This window comes from Myodes glareolus, chromosome 4, assembly GCF_982192425.1.
Source record: "Myodes glareolus chromosome 4, mMyoGla1.1, whole genome shotgun sequence".
In the NCBI taxonomy this organism is placed as follows: Eukaryota; Metazoa; Chordata; class Mammalia; order Rodentia; family Cricetidae; genus Myodes; species Myodes glareolus.
In genome coordinates, this window is record NC_142029.1 from 12,792,514 (window position 1) to 12,808,811 (window position 16,298).

General features: G+C 44.7%; 1 protein-coding gene across 1 annotated transcript in view; it reads right to left on the reverse strand.

Moving 5' to 3' along the window:
- The window catches only part of Dclk3 (doublecortin like kinase 3), a 53,442-nt gene that overhangs the window by 21,278 nt on the left and 15,866 nt on the right, over positions 1 to 16,298 (reverse strand). Inside the window, exon 2 of the mRNA XM_085688935.2 lies at positions 436 to 2,270. Coding sequence (XP_085545061.2) covers positions 436 to 2,270 — 1,835 coding nt within the window. The remainder of the gene's footprint in view (positions 1 to 435; positions 2,271 to 16,298) is intronic.

Sequence of the window (16,298 nt, forward strand, 5' to 3'; positions counted from 1 at the left end):
CACGCAATGCTCACACAGGTCTCTCCAGCTCTGTAGACTGGAAACTCCTTGGCAAAGCATTGTCCTCTTTGAATACTCAAGGAGGGGGTCAGATGGTAGCTGGAAAGCTTGAGGGAGAAGCCACCACCAGCAGACACTCATTGCCTATGCCAGAAGCTATGCAAATGTTCAAGAAATTAAGTCACATAGTCACCATCTTCTAGGGAAGAGGAAACATTTCCTGACTTACTTAAATCAAAAGGCTTATAATTTCGTAATAATCAAAAAAAATTCATTCAGCAATTTAGGAGCTATAACCAAAGTTTTAAGTACCGAAATAAGCACATTAAAGTAGCATAATTCTCTAACATAAAGGGAGCACAGGGTGGGGAGCTGCTGTTTCTTCTAGCCTACATTTTATAACCCTCTCTGCTAACAGCCAAACTCCCGGCTTACCAGAAGGTTTTCTGGTTTCAGATCCCGGTGGACGATCTTCTTGTCATGCATGTGGACGAGGGCCTTACACAAGTCTGTGATCATGAGTGCAGCATCATGCTCTGGAAACTTGACACTTTCGATGATGGCATCAAAAAGGTCCCCACCCTGAACGTACTCCATGATCAGGTAGATCTCGGCTTCCGTGTCATAGACCTCGTGCAGCTTCACTATGTTGGGATGAGAGAGACTCTGAATGATTAAGATCTCACTGTCAACTATGTCCTCCTTACCCTTCAGCTTGGACTTGTCGATAATCTTCATGGCGAAAGCCTGCTTGGTCTCGCGGTGTTTGCACTCTTTCACGACGGCGAAGTTCCCGTCCCCAATGACCCTCCCGATTTCATAGTGCTTCTCCACATCAGCTGAGATGATGCCCAGCGGCCGCAGCTTCCGGCCACTGGGCCGGTCTGGCTTGCTCTCTTCCAGCTTCGTCTTCAGCTCCTTTTCTAGCACCATCCTCCTTCCTCCTGACTTCTTCCCGTGGTCCGCTTCCTTCTCCTCCCCTCGGGTCCTGGGGAGCTGTGGGGGTTCAGCCTGGTGCTCCCTGAGGAGCCAGGCCCCATGCTTGTTCCTGCATGTGTGCCTGGAGTCTTTCCTCGCATCCACCAGCCCGTCCTGCACAGTTGGTGGACCTTCCGCAAGGTCCTTCTGGGCCCTGGCTGCTCCTTGAGGGTGACTTTCCTGAGGTTCCGAGCATCTGTTCTCTTTCTTGTCTGAGTGGTTGCTGGGTCTCCTCAGCTCCTGAGGGGGATTCCTGGGGCTGCTCTGATGGTTCTCGCCCTTCCACCCTTCCTCTCCATCCGTGGAGTTTGCCTCAGAAGCCCTCCTGCAGCTCTTGGTCCTCACCAGCTTCTCAGAATCCCACTTGTGTCCCCTCCCCAGGTCCAGCTCACTGATCCCCAAAGGGCACGGCTCCCTCTGCAGGCCCAGCTGCAGCTCTCTTTCTCGCTTACACTTCTCACACCTGACAATCTCCCCGGAAGTCTTTTCGATCTCCAGCCCCAGGTGCTTCTCCCCACCTGCATGAGTCTCCTCCAAAGTGGTTTCCGTGGGTGATGGCAGGGCACCAGGTTCTGGCTCCTGTTTCCCTCTTACCCACTTCTTCTGGGCCCTCACCTTGTCTTCCAGGGCCAGCTCCGTAGGGGTCTTTCCCTGGTGCCTAGTGACTGCCCTGCTTCCTGTAACCTCATTACAGTTTCCCACCTCCCCACAGCGGTGGCCTCCTTTCAGAAGCTTGCTGGGAAGTCGGCTCCTCAGCCTTGGGGAGGGGGCTCTGCTGTGTGGGGCCAGGGCAAGGGCCCGGTTCTTGGGATACAACTCCTCCATAGCCAACTGGATGCTCTTCAGGGTGAGAGGCTCCTTGCCCATAGCTATGAAAGCATCACCCTCCCTGAAGAAGTCAGACACGCTCTTGACTTCCCGGCCCTTCAGGGTGAAGAGCTTCCGCACACGGTCATTCTTCCATCGTGGAGAGCCCAGGGCTTCAGAGATGTCCGCTAGGAGCTGCTCAAAGGTCTGCACAGACCGCCTGTTGAGGAGCAGGGTGGCTTTGCGGAGGGGCTGCCCACCCAGCTTCACCACTGTCACCACCCTGGGCTTCAGCGGGCTGTGCTCAGCACGGACTGAGTGAAGGCCACTCTGAGGACTGAACAGGGGCATGACGGCACCGCGGGGCCCGAGGACAGGTTTCTCCAGAGGTCCTCGCCCAGCAGGCAGCCAGGAGCTTTGCAGCTTTCGCTCAGAAATCTTCGAGCTTAAACATTTTAGAGACTGGTCACACGGACCTCGGTGGCCTGCAACAGGAAGAAGACAAAGGAGGCTAGTCAGAGTGGGTTTAAAGACTCCTTTGGACTTCATCAAACGTGACTGATGAAGGACCCAGAAGTGTAACAAGGTCACAGAGCAGCTGACCTGCACATGAGAGGACTTGGGCTCCATGTCCCAGGCATAAATAGGTAGACAGACAGACATATCCATTATATTATATGTAATATATGTTCTACCGTCACTGTTTAAGTATATGAAATGACGGAGTCTTTAAGCATTGTATCTTAGTTTCAGTCTCCTCCATGAGAAAATAGGACCTGGAACTGAATCAGCAGAAGGCTGAGGTGGCTCTTTTGCAGAGACCTCACCTGAGCCAGGCCACACTTGGAACCTTCTAGAGTCAGAATCTGGTCCATTGAACACAAGTTAAAGCCCCAAACTGTCTACCTAGGATGCAACATGAAGCTAAACATTCCAGGGCGTTAAGGGTCTCCGATCATCCCCATGCTTTGTCCAGCTATATTTTCAACTCCTACAAGGAAGGCGGTAGGAGAAGAGGGCATGCCCAGGATGTCTCTCCTGGAGTGACCCCTAACTATGTTTACAGACGCGGGCAAAGAATTTGTGCTTCCGTGTTCTTCATCTATACAATAGGAAGGGTCGCATTTTCCTCCCAGTTTTGCAGAGTAAATAAGAAAGTGATGAACAAATACTAATATTAATAAATATTAACAGAATACTGACACTTATCAGTACTTACTTTATAATCTTAGTATTGACTTTGTGCTATCATTTCATTCAGTTGAGGTACAAGTCTGTAGGCACAGCTTTGCCTGGCATCATAAACAGGGCCAGGCCAAGTGTGTGTTGGGGAGGGGTGGGGTTAAAGCTCTAATTGAGAATTTGCAGAAAATGTTGCTGTAAAGATTTGATTTCAATCCATATAAAGAAACCTCATTCTGTAGAAGGTTTTTCTTCTCTCGTTTAAAGTAAGATGGAGCTCAGTGTTACAAAGTGTAATTAACAGGAACAGTGTACAAAGCCCTGGATTATTCTATCCCAGAACCAAAGAGAAAAGGAAAAAAAAGGTGGTACAGTACCACAAGCTTGTGACCCGAGTACTGGGGAAGTTGAGGCACGAAAACTGCTGTGCGCAAGACTGAGGCCAGAGCCTGAGTTCCAGACTAGCAGGCTACAGAATGAGACCTTGTCTCATCTAAACAAGTTGGCACAACAGCACATGCCTTTAATCATAGCACTCATGAGTCAGAGGCAGGTGGATCTCTGTGAGTCTAAGGCCAGCCTGGTCTACACAGTGAGCTCCAGGCCAGGTGAGGGATATATAGTGAAATGCTGTCTCAAAAAAAAGTGTGGCTAGAGAGATGGCTCAGTGGTTAAGAGTACTGGCTGCCCTTCCAGAAGATTCTATGTGCTGGATTGCAGGATCCAACATATGTACTTCCTTGGCCAGGCAGGCACATGGTACAGGAAAATACCCACACACATATAATAATAATAATAATAATAATAATAATAATAATAATAATAATAATAAATTAGTTTTAAAAAGTTAATAGTGGGGTGGGGACAGGAGAAATGGCCCAGTGATTAAGAGCACAAACTGGTCTTGCAGAGGACCGGGGTTCAGTTTCCATCACCCGTGTCACCCATGTCACCCAACCACCTGCGAGTCCAGCTCCAGGGAATCCAGTTCCTTCTTCTGGCCTCTCGGGTGCCAGTATTCACATTTGCACAAACTCACACCCACACACAAAGATTTTGAAATGAAAGGAAAAGTAATTTTCAAGTAACAATAAAGTTCAAACTCTCAAAGCGATCACCTGTGAGTGTATTTGAATCCAACACAGCAGAGATCTCACTCGTGCAGAGACGGACAGCTTGGCCCACATGTCCACACAGAATGTGTTTCTTTTTTTTTTTTTTAATTATAACAGACAATCTGTTCTGAGGCGATTTCCATCCAGGCACGTTGTCAATCAGACGACAGAGGAGTAGCTGGCGCTGATCTTCCCACATGCCAGGAATTTATGAGCCTGACAATCACAGTTACAGTTAAGAGATTTATTTATGGGCATCTGTTATACTTCTCACCGTCACCCTGCCTCAGTCGTAGGCAGTGGAACACGGATCTGAATTCCCTGCGTTGCAGACCTGAAGAAGGCTAGGAGGAAGGCGACCATGAAATGTATGTGTATGGGTGAAGGGCTGATAAAAATAAGGACATTGTCTTTATTTTTAGTGTTCTTTATGTAGGGTAGAACCTTGATTCGGACTTATCAAACTCTTGGTTGAGAAGTCAAAGTCTAGGAACAGAGAATGCTTATCTCAGCCAATACCCCATAAAGAGCTTTCCCAAGGAGGAGTAGAGAAAGGACAGAGTAACTCAAAAGATCAAATATTGGCTAGGATCAGAGGCCACCACCACCCCCCAGAAAGCCAAGAGGCAGATTGAATGCAAATATCAGAAGAGTTTCAAGAATGCTTGAAGGACAGGCGTTGACTTGAGCCTTCAGCACTAAACGGGGTGAAGACCCATAGTAGTGGGGCCCAGGACCCTGCCATGGAGTTGCACAGGTTGTCCATGTGGTCCTGAGGTGACTACAAATAAATGCAAAACTCAAGGGGGAGCAGAAAATATCAGTTATTTGAAGAAATGATCAGTCTCTATATGACAGTGTCTGACCTAGGGACAAGACAAGCCTCAGCTGGGGAAGATCAGGATTGGGAGGCGGAAAAATAGGAAGCCCTGAAGCAGCCCTGAGAAGCTAAATTCCCAGTCCTGCCTTCAAAATCCATGGGCTTTGCAAGAGAAGCATCCTCTATTCCAGGGAAGAAGAGAAGAAGGGTCCTCAGAGGACAACCAGGTAGACAAAAATCCATAAATACACTGGTGAAGGTGGACGTTCATCATGGAAGGAGGCTTAGAAAGACCCCAGAAAGAGGGCAGGGTAAAGTGGTGCTCATGAAACAGGGCCAATACTGGATGGAGAGAAGCTTAGGATAATGAAGATATGAGCCATAATAGGCCCTGCATCCTCAAGAGCACAAGCATTGCAAGTGCACAGTGTAGGTCTTTATGGGCAGTTTGACCCAAGGTACCCAGGCCTGGGTGGAAGTGGATGGATTGTCAGGATAGCCATACTTAGACATCAGAAGACTCTGCCCAAAGCTTTCTGGATCCTGGGAAGTTAGAAGAGCAAGCTGATGGGACCACTTCTAGGAACCAAGAAGACAACCCAGGACACAGTCAAGTGGGATATAAAAACAGAACCGTTCAGTTTTCACAACAAAGCATCAATTATGCCCAGTCCACTGCCTAGACACCCAGATCACTGGAAACAACACAGTCTGAAAGAAGACAGAGAACTCAGCCCCTCACACTCCCAGTAACACTGGGGCCTACAGAGTTCTGGCTACAGCAAGAAACAAGGGAGCCCCAGGGGAAATTCAGCTGTGTTAGTGACTGTATTTGTTGCTCTTCTTGGAGCTCTGACAGGAAACATGACAGAAGTGACTTACAGAATAGAAGGTTTATTTGGGCTCTGGAATACAGTCCACCTTGTGGGGAAAGTCATGGAAGCAGGACGGGGAGGAAGCTGGTTTCAGTCCATCCATAGTCGGAGAAGAGAAAGAGATAAAGGCTGGTGTCCAATCTTGTAGTGATATTTCATCTGTATTTTAATTAAGGTGCCTGAAGTTTAGAGAGTAAAATGGCTGCCCTGATCAGCTTTACAGATCAGGCAGTGGTGACACACACCTTTAATCCCAGCCCTAGAGAGGAATATAAAACAGGAGACAGCTCTCAGACACAATCTCATTCTGAGATTCTTGGAGGCAGGACTGCTATTTCGGACTGAGGTAGAGGTAAGAGCCAGAGACTGACTGTTTTGCTTTTCTGACCTTCAGATTGAACCAATTTCTGTCTCTGGGTTTTTATTAATCGTGCTACATAATCTGCTCTTTTTTCAGCCCAGTACTCCTGCCCACGGCCTGGTGCCACGACAGCTCCTGCGGGTCATCCCACCTCAGTTAGCCTGACTTGGAGACGTCCTCGAGAACACACTCTTAGATTTGCTCCTAGGTGACTCTAGACCGGTTCAAGCTGACAGTCAAGCCCAGCCACTGCACACCTTTTGTCACAAGCAACAGTATCACTATCAGAGCAGCAAGCACCGTCACTGAGCAGATCACCTACTGAGTGGGTTGGAGCTGGAGGGAGAAAGGCTTTGTGACCAAACCCTCACCTTCCCCAAGGAAAGCCAGACAACAGTGGTCCATTTGCTCAGAGTTGGAGAAAACTTCATTTTGCAGCTCCAGCCTCCAGTGTAGAATCAGAAGACCTCCACTAAATACTAACTCTCCCTGAGTCTCATTAGCTGAGAGCACACAGGAACATGCTACAATCCATTTGGGGTTCAGTTTTTTCTACCTGCCTGACATTTTATCATTTTTGGAAGAGTAAAGTTCACTGAGGAAATGCCTTCATCAGACCGGTCCATAGATGACTGGCTCATATTTTCTTGATTGTTGACTAACGTAGGAGGGCCCAAGGCCACCGTGGAAGGTGTCACCCCTGGGCAGATGGGCCTGGGCTGTATAAGAAAAACAGCTGAAAGTGAGCCTGGGAGTAAGGCAATAAGCAGCATTCCCCTGTGGTCCCTACCTCTGCATTCCTGCTCTGATTTCGTCAATGATGGACTGTGATCAGGTCATGTAAGCCAAATAAACCCTTTCCTTCCCAGTCGCTCTTGTATCACAGCAACAGAAAGACAAATAGGACAGTCCCAAACAGCCACAAGGTCTCATTCACACTGAGGGAACAGGCGCCCTGCTCAGTTCAGATGGGCTCTCCAATGGTGCAGGATTTTCCTCATTCTGAAAGAAAATGTGTCCTGCAAGCTTGAGTCTCCCCCCAGATCCTACATATATCTTGAGGTCAAAGAGAAGAGATGCTAAATATGATCCAGCAGGATAAATTCGTCATTCAAGTAGTACCTGAAAGAGATATCTAACAAAGCTAAGTACATAGGCCTTCTGGTAGGATAAACTAGATTCCTGCTTGCTGGTCCTAGGGTGCTCCAATGCTGGCGTGAACGAGAACACCCAGCACCTAAACCACCTTGCCAAGGCATTATGCCCTGGAATTGATTTGACTTCAAGACTCCTCGTCTCTTACCTGCTGCTGCTACTCAGATGAGTTTACATGACATGATTCCATGGCGACCAGCTCTGGGAATCACACTAACCCAGGTTCCTCTCTAATTATTTATCTTATTGTTAGGAGACTAGCTGCCAATCACCAAGTGTATAATCAAGACAAAAATAACAAGAGCCTAATATTTTTACACTGTCTTTTATTTTTTATCACAAGGAGAGTTTACTTTTTTATGGCCATTTTTTAGTAATAATCCATGTATCTAATTCAAACAAATGAAAACAAGCCATGCCTCTGCTCAGTATTACCTTCTAAGAAGCTATAGTAACCACTAGCAAAAGAAAGAGTCAAGACTGGAGAGATGGCTCAGTGGATAAGTGCACTTGCTGTTCTTGTAAAGGACCCAGGTCTGATTCCCAGCATCCATATGGTGGCTCACAACCACCTGTGACTCCAGTTTCAAGGGGTTAAACAGTCTCCCCCAGTACCAGCCACCTATGTGGTACACAGACATACATGCAAGCAAGAGAACACACACATTAAATTTTTATTTTTTTCTTAAGAAAGAGGAGAGTTACAATTAGTTGCTACAGGACATAAATAATACCTATTTGTTCCTGGAGCATTTAGAAACTGTGTGTATTTAAAAAGTGGAAATCGACAGGCAGTGGTGGCAAATGCCTTTAATCCCAGCATTTGGGGATGCAGAGGCAGACAGATCTCTGTGAGTTCAAGGTCAGCCTGGTCTACAGAGTGAGTTCTAGGACATCCAGGACTGTTACACAGAGAAACCCTATCTCTATCTCCAAAACAAACAAACAACAACAAAAAAAATGAAATTGATGTTTTAAAATACCCTGTAATAGCCAATACAAAATAAATAAATAAAAATAAAGAGTTATCACTCTAATAGAGAGTTATTAACTCTCTCTCCCTAACAGGGAAATTCCCCTTAATATACATACGTTCCCTGTTATTAGCCTTTCAGTTCTTGGTGATTTCCCCAGATGAACTGCTGCAGCCTGCAGATTCGGTGCTGAGACTATTCACTGAGGAGGCAGAGATGGAGAGGACTGGAAGAAATTTCCCTTCACACCGAGTCGCTTGTTCTGGGCATTTTCCAGACACCGTTTGGGAACAAACTCACTCCGCTCACTTGTGGATACGCCATCAGAGAAACATCTGTGAAGCCACACTTGATAATGCAAACACCCCAAGGAGAGTTTCCTAAATGAATTTTAAAGCTGGAACATGGCCTCACAGAAAGCTGCGGAAATGCTTCCCTTCGTCTGCACTTCAGAAACCCAGCCAGCATCCACGGGATGCAAACTGGAGTCACTGACGAAGGAAACCAAAGTGCCATGGTGCTCTGTACACACTGTCATCCCTGGCGACACACCAGGCTCTCCCACACAGTGTCACCTTTGATCTTTACCGCCTTCGTGACGGTGACTGAGACACCCAAAAGGAGAGTAAGCTTGTTTCTCTGCTACTGTCTAGAAGTGTCTCTACTTGGCACTGGTTTTATCTGCTGACCCCTGGCAACCACGTCCCTAAGTGCCTGCCAGCACAGAGTCCCAGCACCTGACCGGGGCTCTGTGAGTGGCACCTGCCAGTCCTTAGTCTATTCAGCCTGATTATTTTTTCCTAAACTGTTTATGACAGCCACAGGAGAAGGACTGTGACCCCCATGTTGCCTCCAGTATTCCTGGGGTCCTTCCTTAAGTACAAGATCTCATGTAGCTCAGACTAGTCTTGAACTCCCTACATAGCTGAAGATGATCTTGAAGCCCTGATCCTCCTGCCTCTACCTCTCAAGTGCTGGGATTACAGGTGTGTGCCACCACGCCTCACTTCCGGAGCATCTCTGAGTGAGCATACCTTCCTCTCTTTAAAGGTCTATCCCTGGCACCTTTCAAAATGCCTGTCCCTTCTACCTCGGCCTACTCGCTCACTGTCAGCTGGTGCCCGGCTCCCACCCATCACATATCACAGGGCCACTTCCAACTCTGCCACACTTACTGCCTGAAACTCCTCCCCTCTTGCAGTCAGAAAGCAGGTTTCTCTTTCCTGGAGGTCCCAGGACCTCAGGAGACAGTCTAAAGATACCCAAGGACAAAATAAAAAGATACCCTAGGACAGAAAAAAATGGAGGTGCCCAGGCTCTGAGCTCTCCCCTCCTGTACCTGCTGCCTCCTTGAGTGCCTATGTTAATGATTAAGCCAGAAGCTTGCTGATTAATTTCCAATTAGCTGTGTCCTGTAGTCCAGGCCTTCCTGCATGTCAGAGTGCACAGAAACCACCTGAAACTTGTTAAATGTACACTGGTATCCGTTCAGTCTTCTGGGGGTGGGCCCCAGAATTTGCATTTCTCATAATCAATGTTACTGGTCCCTGTCCCATACTCTGAGTAGCAAGGATAGAGAGTCAAAACCCAGGGTCTCCTAGGAGTGTTGCTTGCCTGCAAGTGTTTAATTTTATAGTGAGGAACTTGTGATATTATCAAAACATGTTACAGAGAACTGGGACAAGGGAGGTCCCGCATGGTTACCTTTCACCGGGAACAGCCAACAGGCCAGACTTGGGTGTACACCTTTATTGGCACCAGTTGCCAAGAGAGCCGGAAGGCTAGGGAATAGCAGGGAAGGCATTTTTGTGCCCAGGCTCCAGGTTCTGTGTCTGAAGAGGGAACAGAAATTGGGGTGTAGGCCAGCTGGTAGGGTACTAGCATTCATGAGGTCCTGTGTTCTCTCCCCGGTACTGCATAATCTGGATGTGGGGTGCACATCTGGAATACGGCACTTGGGAAATGGAGGCAGGAGAATCTAAAGTTCTCCATCCTCCAGTACATAGCGAGTTTAAGACCCCAACTCAGAGAAAATAAAGGGGAACAACATGGCGCTTTACCCTGTTGGTTCAAGAACCAACCAAGAAAGTTGGTTCAAGAACCTCCGAGCTGGGGTGAGTTTGCTTTGGGCCTGCGGCAGGGGCCCTGCGAGGAGGAGCTCAGACTTTCCCCGACCCCATAGACTCCCAGGTCACCCTGCACTGCTGGCTCCACCCTGCTAAGCTCTCCCGCCTGCCATTCCAGCTTCCATCCAGGTACAAATTCCTATATTTCTCCCTTCCCACTGGGGCCATAAAATTTCCCCAGCTCAGCTGCCTTGCACGCTGGGCCTGCGCTGTAGGCACATCCCGGAAAGAGGGAGTGCCTGTGCTTCAATAGCCTGCCTGAGGAAAGGTAGGCATTCTATCAGTGAATTCCCTGCCCAACAAGGGAACCTGACCCGCTACCAGAAGTTCCAATAGAGAGCATTTGAAGGAAGAGATGGGCAGATGCCAAGGCAAGACCTCCTTCAACAATCTGAAAAACAACATGAAAACACCAGATCCCAACGAACCTACAATAGAAGGACTTGAACACTCTAACCCAGAAGAAGTGGAAAAAAGTGCCATTATGAAGGCAATAGAGTCCCTTAAACAGAATATGAATAACTCCCTTAAAGAATTGGATGAGATGTATAACAAAAAGTTTGAAGAAATGAGTATAGAAATGGATGAGAAATATAACAAAAAGTTTGAAGAAATAAGTAAATCCGTGAATGATACCCTGAGAAACCAAGAAAAAACAATCAAACAGGTAAAGGAAACAGTCCAAGAATTGAAAACTGAAATGGAGGCAATGAAGAAAACACAAACCGAGAACCGGTTATATATGGAAAACCTAGGTAAACGAACGGAGACTACAGAATCAAGCATAACCAATAGAATACAAGAGATAGAAGAACAAATCTCAGATTCTGAAGATACCATAGAGAAAATAAATACTCTGGTCAAAGAAAACGGCAAATCCAACAAATTTTCTTCACAAAACATTCAGGAAATCTGGGACACAATTAAAAAAAAACAAATCTAAGAATAATAGGGATTGAAGAAGGAGAACTGCAGATCAAAGGCCCAGAAAATATATTTAACAAAATTATAGAAGAAAACTTTCCCAATCTAAAGAACAATATTCCTATGAAGGTTCAAGAAGCATACAGAACGCCGAATAGACTGGATCAAAAAAAAACCAATCCCCTCGCCATATAATAATCAGAACACAAAACATACAGATTAAAGAAAGAATATTAAGAGCTGCAAAGGAAAAAGGTCAAGTGACTTATAAAGGTAAACCTATCAGGCTTACACCAGACTTCACTATGGAAACCATGAAAGCCAGAAGATCCTGGATAGAGGTACTGCAGAAACTAAGAGACCATGGATGCAAACCCAGACTACTATACCCAGCCAAGCTATCGTTCACTATCAACGGAGAAAACAAAATATTCCAGAATAAAAATAAATTTAAACAATTCGTAGTCACAAATCCAGCCTTACAGAAAGTAATAGAAGGAAAACCGCAACCCAAGGAATCCAACATTGCCATCACTGCCTACAATAACCCAGACATCTAGCGACCCTTCACAACCACAACTCAAAGAAGAGAAACACACAAACTCTACTACACACACACACACACACAAAAATAATAACCGGAATCAACAACCACTGGTCATTAATATCACTTAATATTAATGGACTCAACTCACCTATAAAAAGGCACAGACTAAGAGACTGGATAAGAAAACAGGATCCAACATTCTGCTGTTTACAAGAAACAGACCTCAACCACAAAGATAGACATCTACTCAGAGTAAAGGGTTGGGAAAAGGTTTTCCAAGCAAAGGGACCTAAGAAACAAGCGAGTGTGGTCATTCTAATATCTAACAAAATTGACTTCAAACTAAAATCAATCAGAAGAGATGGAGATGGACATTTCATACTCATAACAGGAACAATTAATCAGGAGGAAGACTCAGTCCTGAATATCTATGCCCCTAATATAAAAGCACCCACTTATGTAAAAGAAAAACTTTTAGAACTCAAGGCAGTCATCAAACCACACACACTAATAGTAGGAGACTTAAACACACCTCTCTCACCAATGGACAGGTCAATCAAACAGAAACTCAACAGAGAAATAAGAGAATTACTAGAGGTAATGAATCAAATGGACTTAACAGATATCTATAGAACATTCCACCCAAAAAGGAAAGAATATACCTTCTTCTCTGCAGCTCATGGAACCTTCTCGAAAATTGGCCACATACTCGGTAACAAAGCAAACTTACACAGATACAAAAAAATATTAGTAACCACCTGTGTCTTGTCGGATCACCACGGAATAAAGTTAGAATTCAATAACAATTCGAACACCAGAAAGCCTACAAACGCGTGGAAGTTGAACAGTCAACTACTGAATCATCCCTGGGTCAAGGAAGAAATAAAGAAAGAAATTAAAGTCTTCCTTGAATTTAATGAAAATAAAGACACAACATACTCAAACCTATGGGACACAATGAAAGCAGTGCTAAGAGGAAAGTTCATAGCACTAAGTGCCCAATTAAAGAAAACAGAGAAAGCACATATTGGAGACTTAACAGCACACCTAAAGGCTCTGGAAAAAAAAAAGAAGCAGACTCTCCCAGGAGGAGTAGAAGATTGGAAATAATCAAACTGAGGGCTGAAATCAACAAAATAGAAACACAGAAAACAATCCAAAAAATTAACGAAACAAAAAGTTGGTTCTTGGAGAAAATCAACAAGATTGACAAACCCCTAGCCAAACTAATCAAACGGCAGAGAGAGAGCACTCAAATTAATAAGATCAGAAATGAAAAGGGGGACATAACAACAGACACAGTAGAAATTCAGAGAATCATTAGATCTTACTACGAGAGTTTATATGCCACAAAGTTGGAAAATGTACAAGAAATGGATTGGTTTTTAGATAAATACCATTTACCAAAGTTAAATCAAGACCAGGTGAACAATCTAAATAGACCTGTTAGTCGCGAAGAATTGGAAGCTGTTATCAAAAACCTCCCGACCAAAAAAAGTCCAGGGCCAGATGGTTTCAATGCAGAATTCTACCAGAACTTCCAAGAAGAGCTGATACCTGTACTCCTTAAGGTATTTTGCAATATAGAAACAGAAGAGTCATTGCCAAACTCTTTTTATTAAGCTACAGTTATCCTGATACCAAAACCACATAAAGACACAACCAAGAAAGAGAATTACAGGCCAATCTCACTCATGAACATCGACGCAAAAATTCTCAACAAAATCCTGGCAAACCGATTCCAAGAACACATTAGAAAAATTATCCATTATGATCAAGTAGGCTTCATTCCAGAGATGCAGGGCTGGTTCAACATACACAAATCCATCAATGTAATCCATCATATAAATAAACTGAAAGAAAAAAACCATATGATCATCTCATTAGATGCTGAAAAAGCATTTGACAAAATCCAACATCCCTTTATGATAAAGGTGTTGGAGAGATTGGGGATACAAGGATCATACCTAAATATAATAAAAGCTATTTACAGCAAGCCGACAGCTAACATCAAACTAAACGGAGAGAAACTCAAAGCCATTCCATTGAAATCAGGAACAAGACAAGGTTGTCCATTCTCCCCATACCTCTTCAATATAGTGCTAGAAGTTCTAGCAATAGCAATACGACAACATAAGGGGATCAAGGGGATTCGAATTGGAAAGGAAGAAGTTAAACTCTCGTTATTTGCAGACAATATGATAGTATACATGAGTGACCCCAAAAACTCTACCAAAGAACTCCTACAGCTGATAAACACCTTTAGTAATGTGGCAGGATACAAGATCAACTCCAAAAAATCAGTTGCCCTCCTATACACAAAGGATAAAGAAGCAGGGAGGGAAATCAGAGAAACTTCACCTTTCACGATAGCCACAAATAGCATAAAATACCTTGGGATAACTCTGACCAAGGAAGTGAAAGACCTATTTGACAAGAACTTTAAGTCTTTGAAGAAAGAAATTGAGGAGGATACCAGAAAATGGAAATATCTCCCTTGCTCTTGGATTGGGAGGATCAACAGAGTAAAAATGGCAATTCTACCAAGAGCAATCTATAGATTCAATGCAATCCCCATCAAAATCCCATCAAACTTCTTCACAGACCTTGAGAGAATAATAATTAATTTCATATGGAAAAACAAAAAACCCAGGATAGCCAAAACAATCTTATATAATAAAGGAACTTCTGGAGGTATAACCATCCCTGACTTCAAACTCTATTACACAGCTACAGTATTGAAAACAGCTTGGTACTGGCCTAAGAACAGAGAAGTCAACCTATGGAATCGAATAGAAGACCCAGATATTAACCCACAAACCTACGAACACTTGATTTTCGACAAGGGGGCTAAAGGTATGTGATGGAAGAAGGAAAGCATCTTTAACAAATGGTGCTGGCATAACTGGATGTCATTCTGTAGAAGAATGAAAGTAGATCCATATCTATCACCATGCACAAAAATCAAGTCCAAATGGATTAAAGACCTCAACATTAATCTGACCACTTTGAACCAGATAGAAGAGAAAGTGGGATGTAGTCTACAAGACATAGGCACAGGAGACCACTTCCTAGGTAGAACCCCAGTAGCACAGACAATAAGAGAATCAATGAATAAATGGGACCTCCTGAAACTGAGAAGCTTCTATAAAGCAAAGGACACCGTCAGTAAGACAAAAAGGCTACCTTCTGACTGGGAGAAGATCTTCACCAACCCCTCATCAGATAAAGGCCTGATCTCCAAAATATACAAAGAACTCAAGAAACTAGACACTAAAACTCTAATTAATCCAATTAAAAAATGGGGTGCTGATCTGAACAGAGAATTCTCAACAGAAGAACTTCGAATGGCCAATAGACACTTAAGGTCATGCTCAACATCCTTAGCGATCAGGGAAATGCAAATCAAAACAACTATGAGATACCATTTTACACCGGTCAGATTAGCTAAAGTCAAAAACACCAATGATAGCCTATGCTGGAGAGGATGTGGAGAGAGGGGAACTCTCATCCATTGTTGGTGGGAATGCAAACTTGTGCAGCCACTGTGGAAATCAGTGTGGCGGTTTCTCAGGAAACTGGGAGTCAACCTCCCTCAAGACCCAGCAATTCCACTCTTGGGAATATACCCAAGAGATGCCCTATCATACCACAAAAGCATTTGTTCAACTATGTTCATAGCAGCACTATTTGTAATAGCCAGAACCTGGAAACAACCTAGGTGCCCCTCAATAGAAGAATGGTTAAAGAAGGTGTGGAACATATATACATTAGAGTTTTACTCAGCGGTAAAAAACAATGACATCTTGAATTTTGCATGCAAATGGATGGACATAGAAAACGCTTTACTGAGTGAGGTAAGCCAGACCCAAAAAGAGGAATATGGTATGTATTCACTCATAAGTGGATTCTAGACATAATTAAAGGTCTTTGAGCCTATTATTCATGATCCTAGAGAAGCTAAATAAGACGGTGAACCTGAAGAAAATCATATAGTTATCCTCCTGGAGATTGGAAATAGACAAGAGTCCCAGGTAACCTCGGGTGCATGGGGGGGTGGGAGAGTTGTTGGAAGGGGAGAGGGTTAGAGAGAAGGGAGTAGGGGAGGAATGGGGAAAGCTCGGGGGACTGGGATGGGGGGGGAGGGAGGAAGGATGGATATGGGATCAGGGAAGAATATATCTCAACTAAGGGAGTCATTTTAGGGTTTACAAGAGACTTGATTATAAATGGGATCCCAGGTCCAAGGAGAGATCCCCCAGATTGTTTTCTGGACAGAGGAGAGGGTGCCTGGACCGCCTTGGCCCATAACCATACTGATGAATATTTTGCTTATCACCATAGAACCTTCATCTGGCGATGGATGGAGATAGAGACAGAGACCCACATTGGAACACTGGACTTAACTCCCTAGGTCCAAACGAGAAGCAGAAG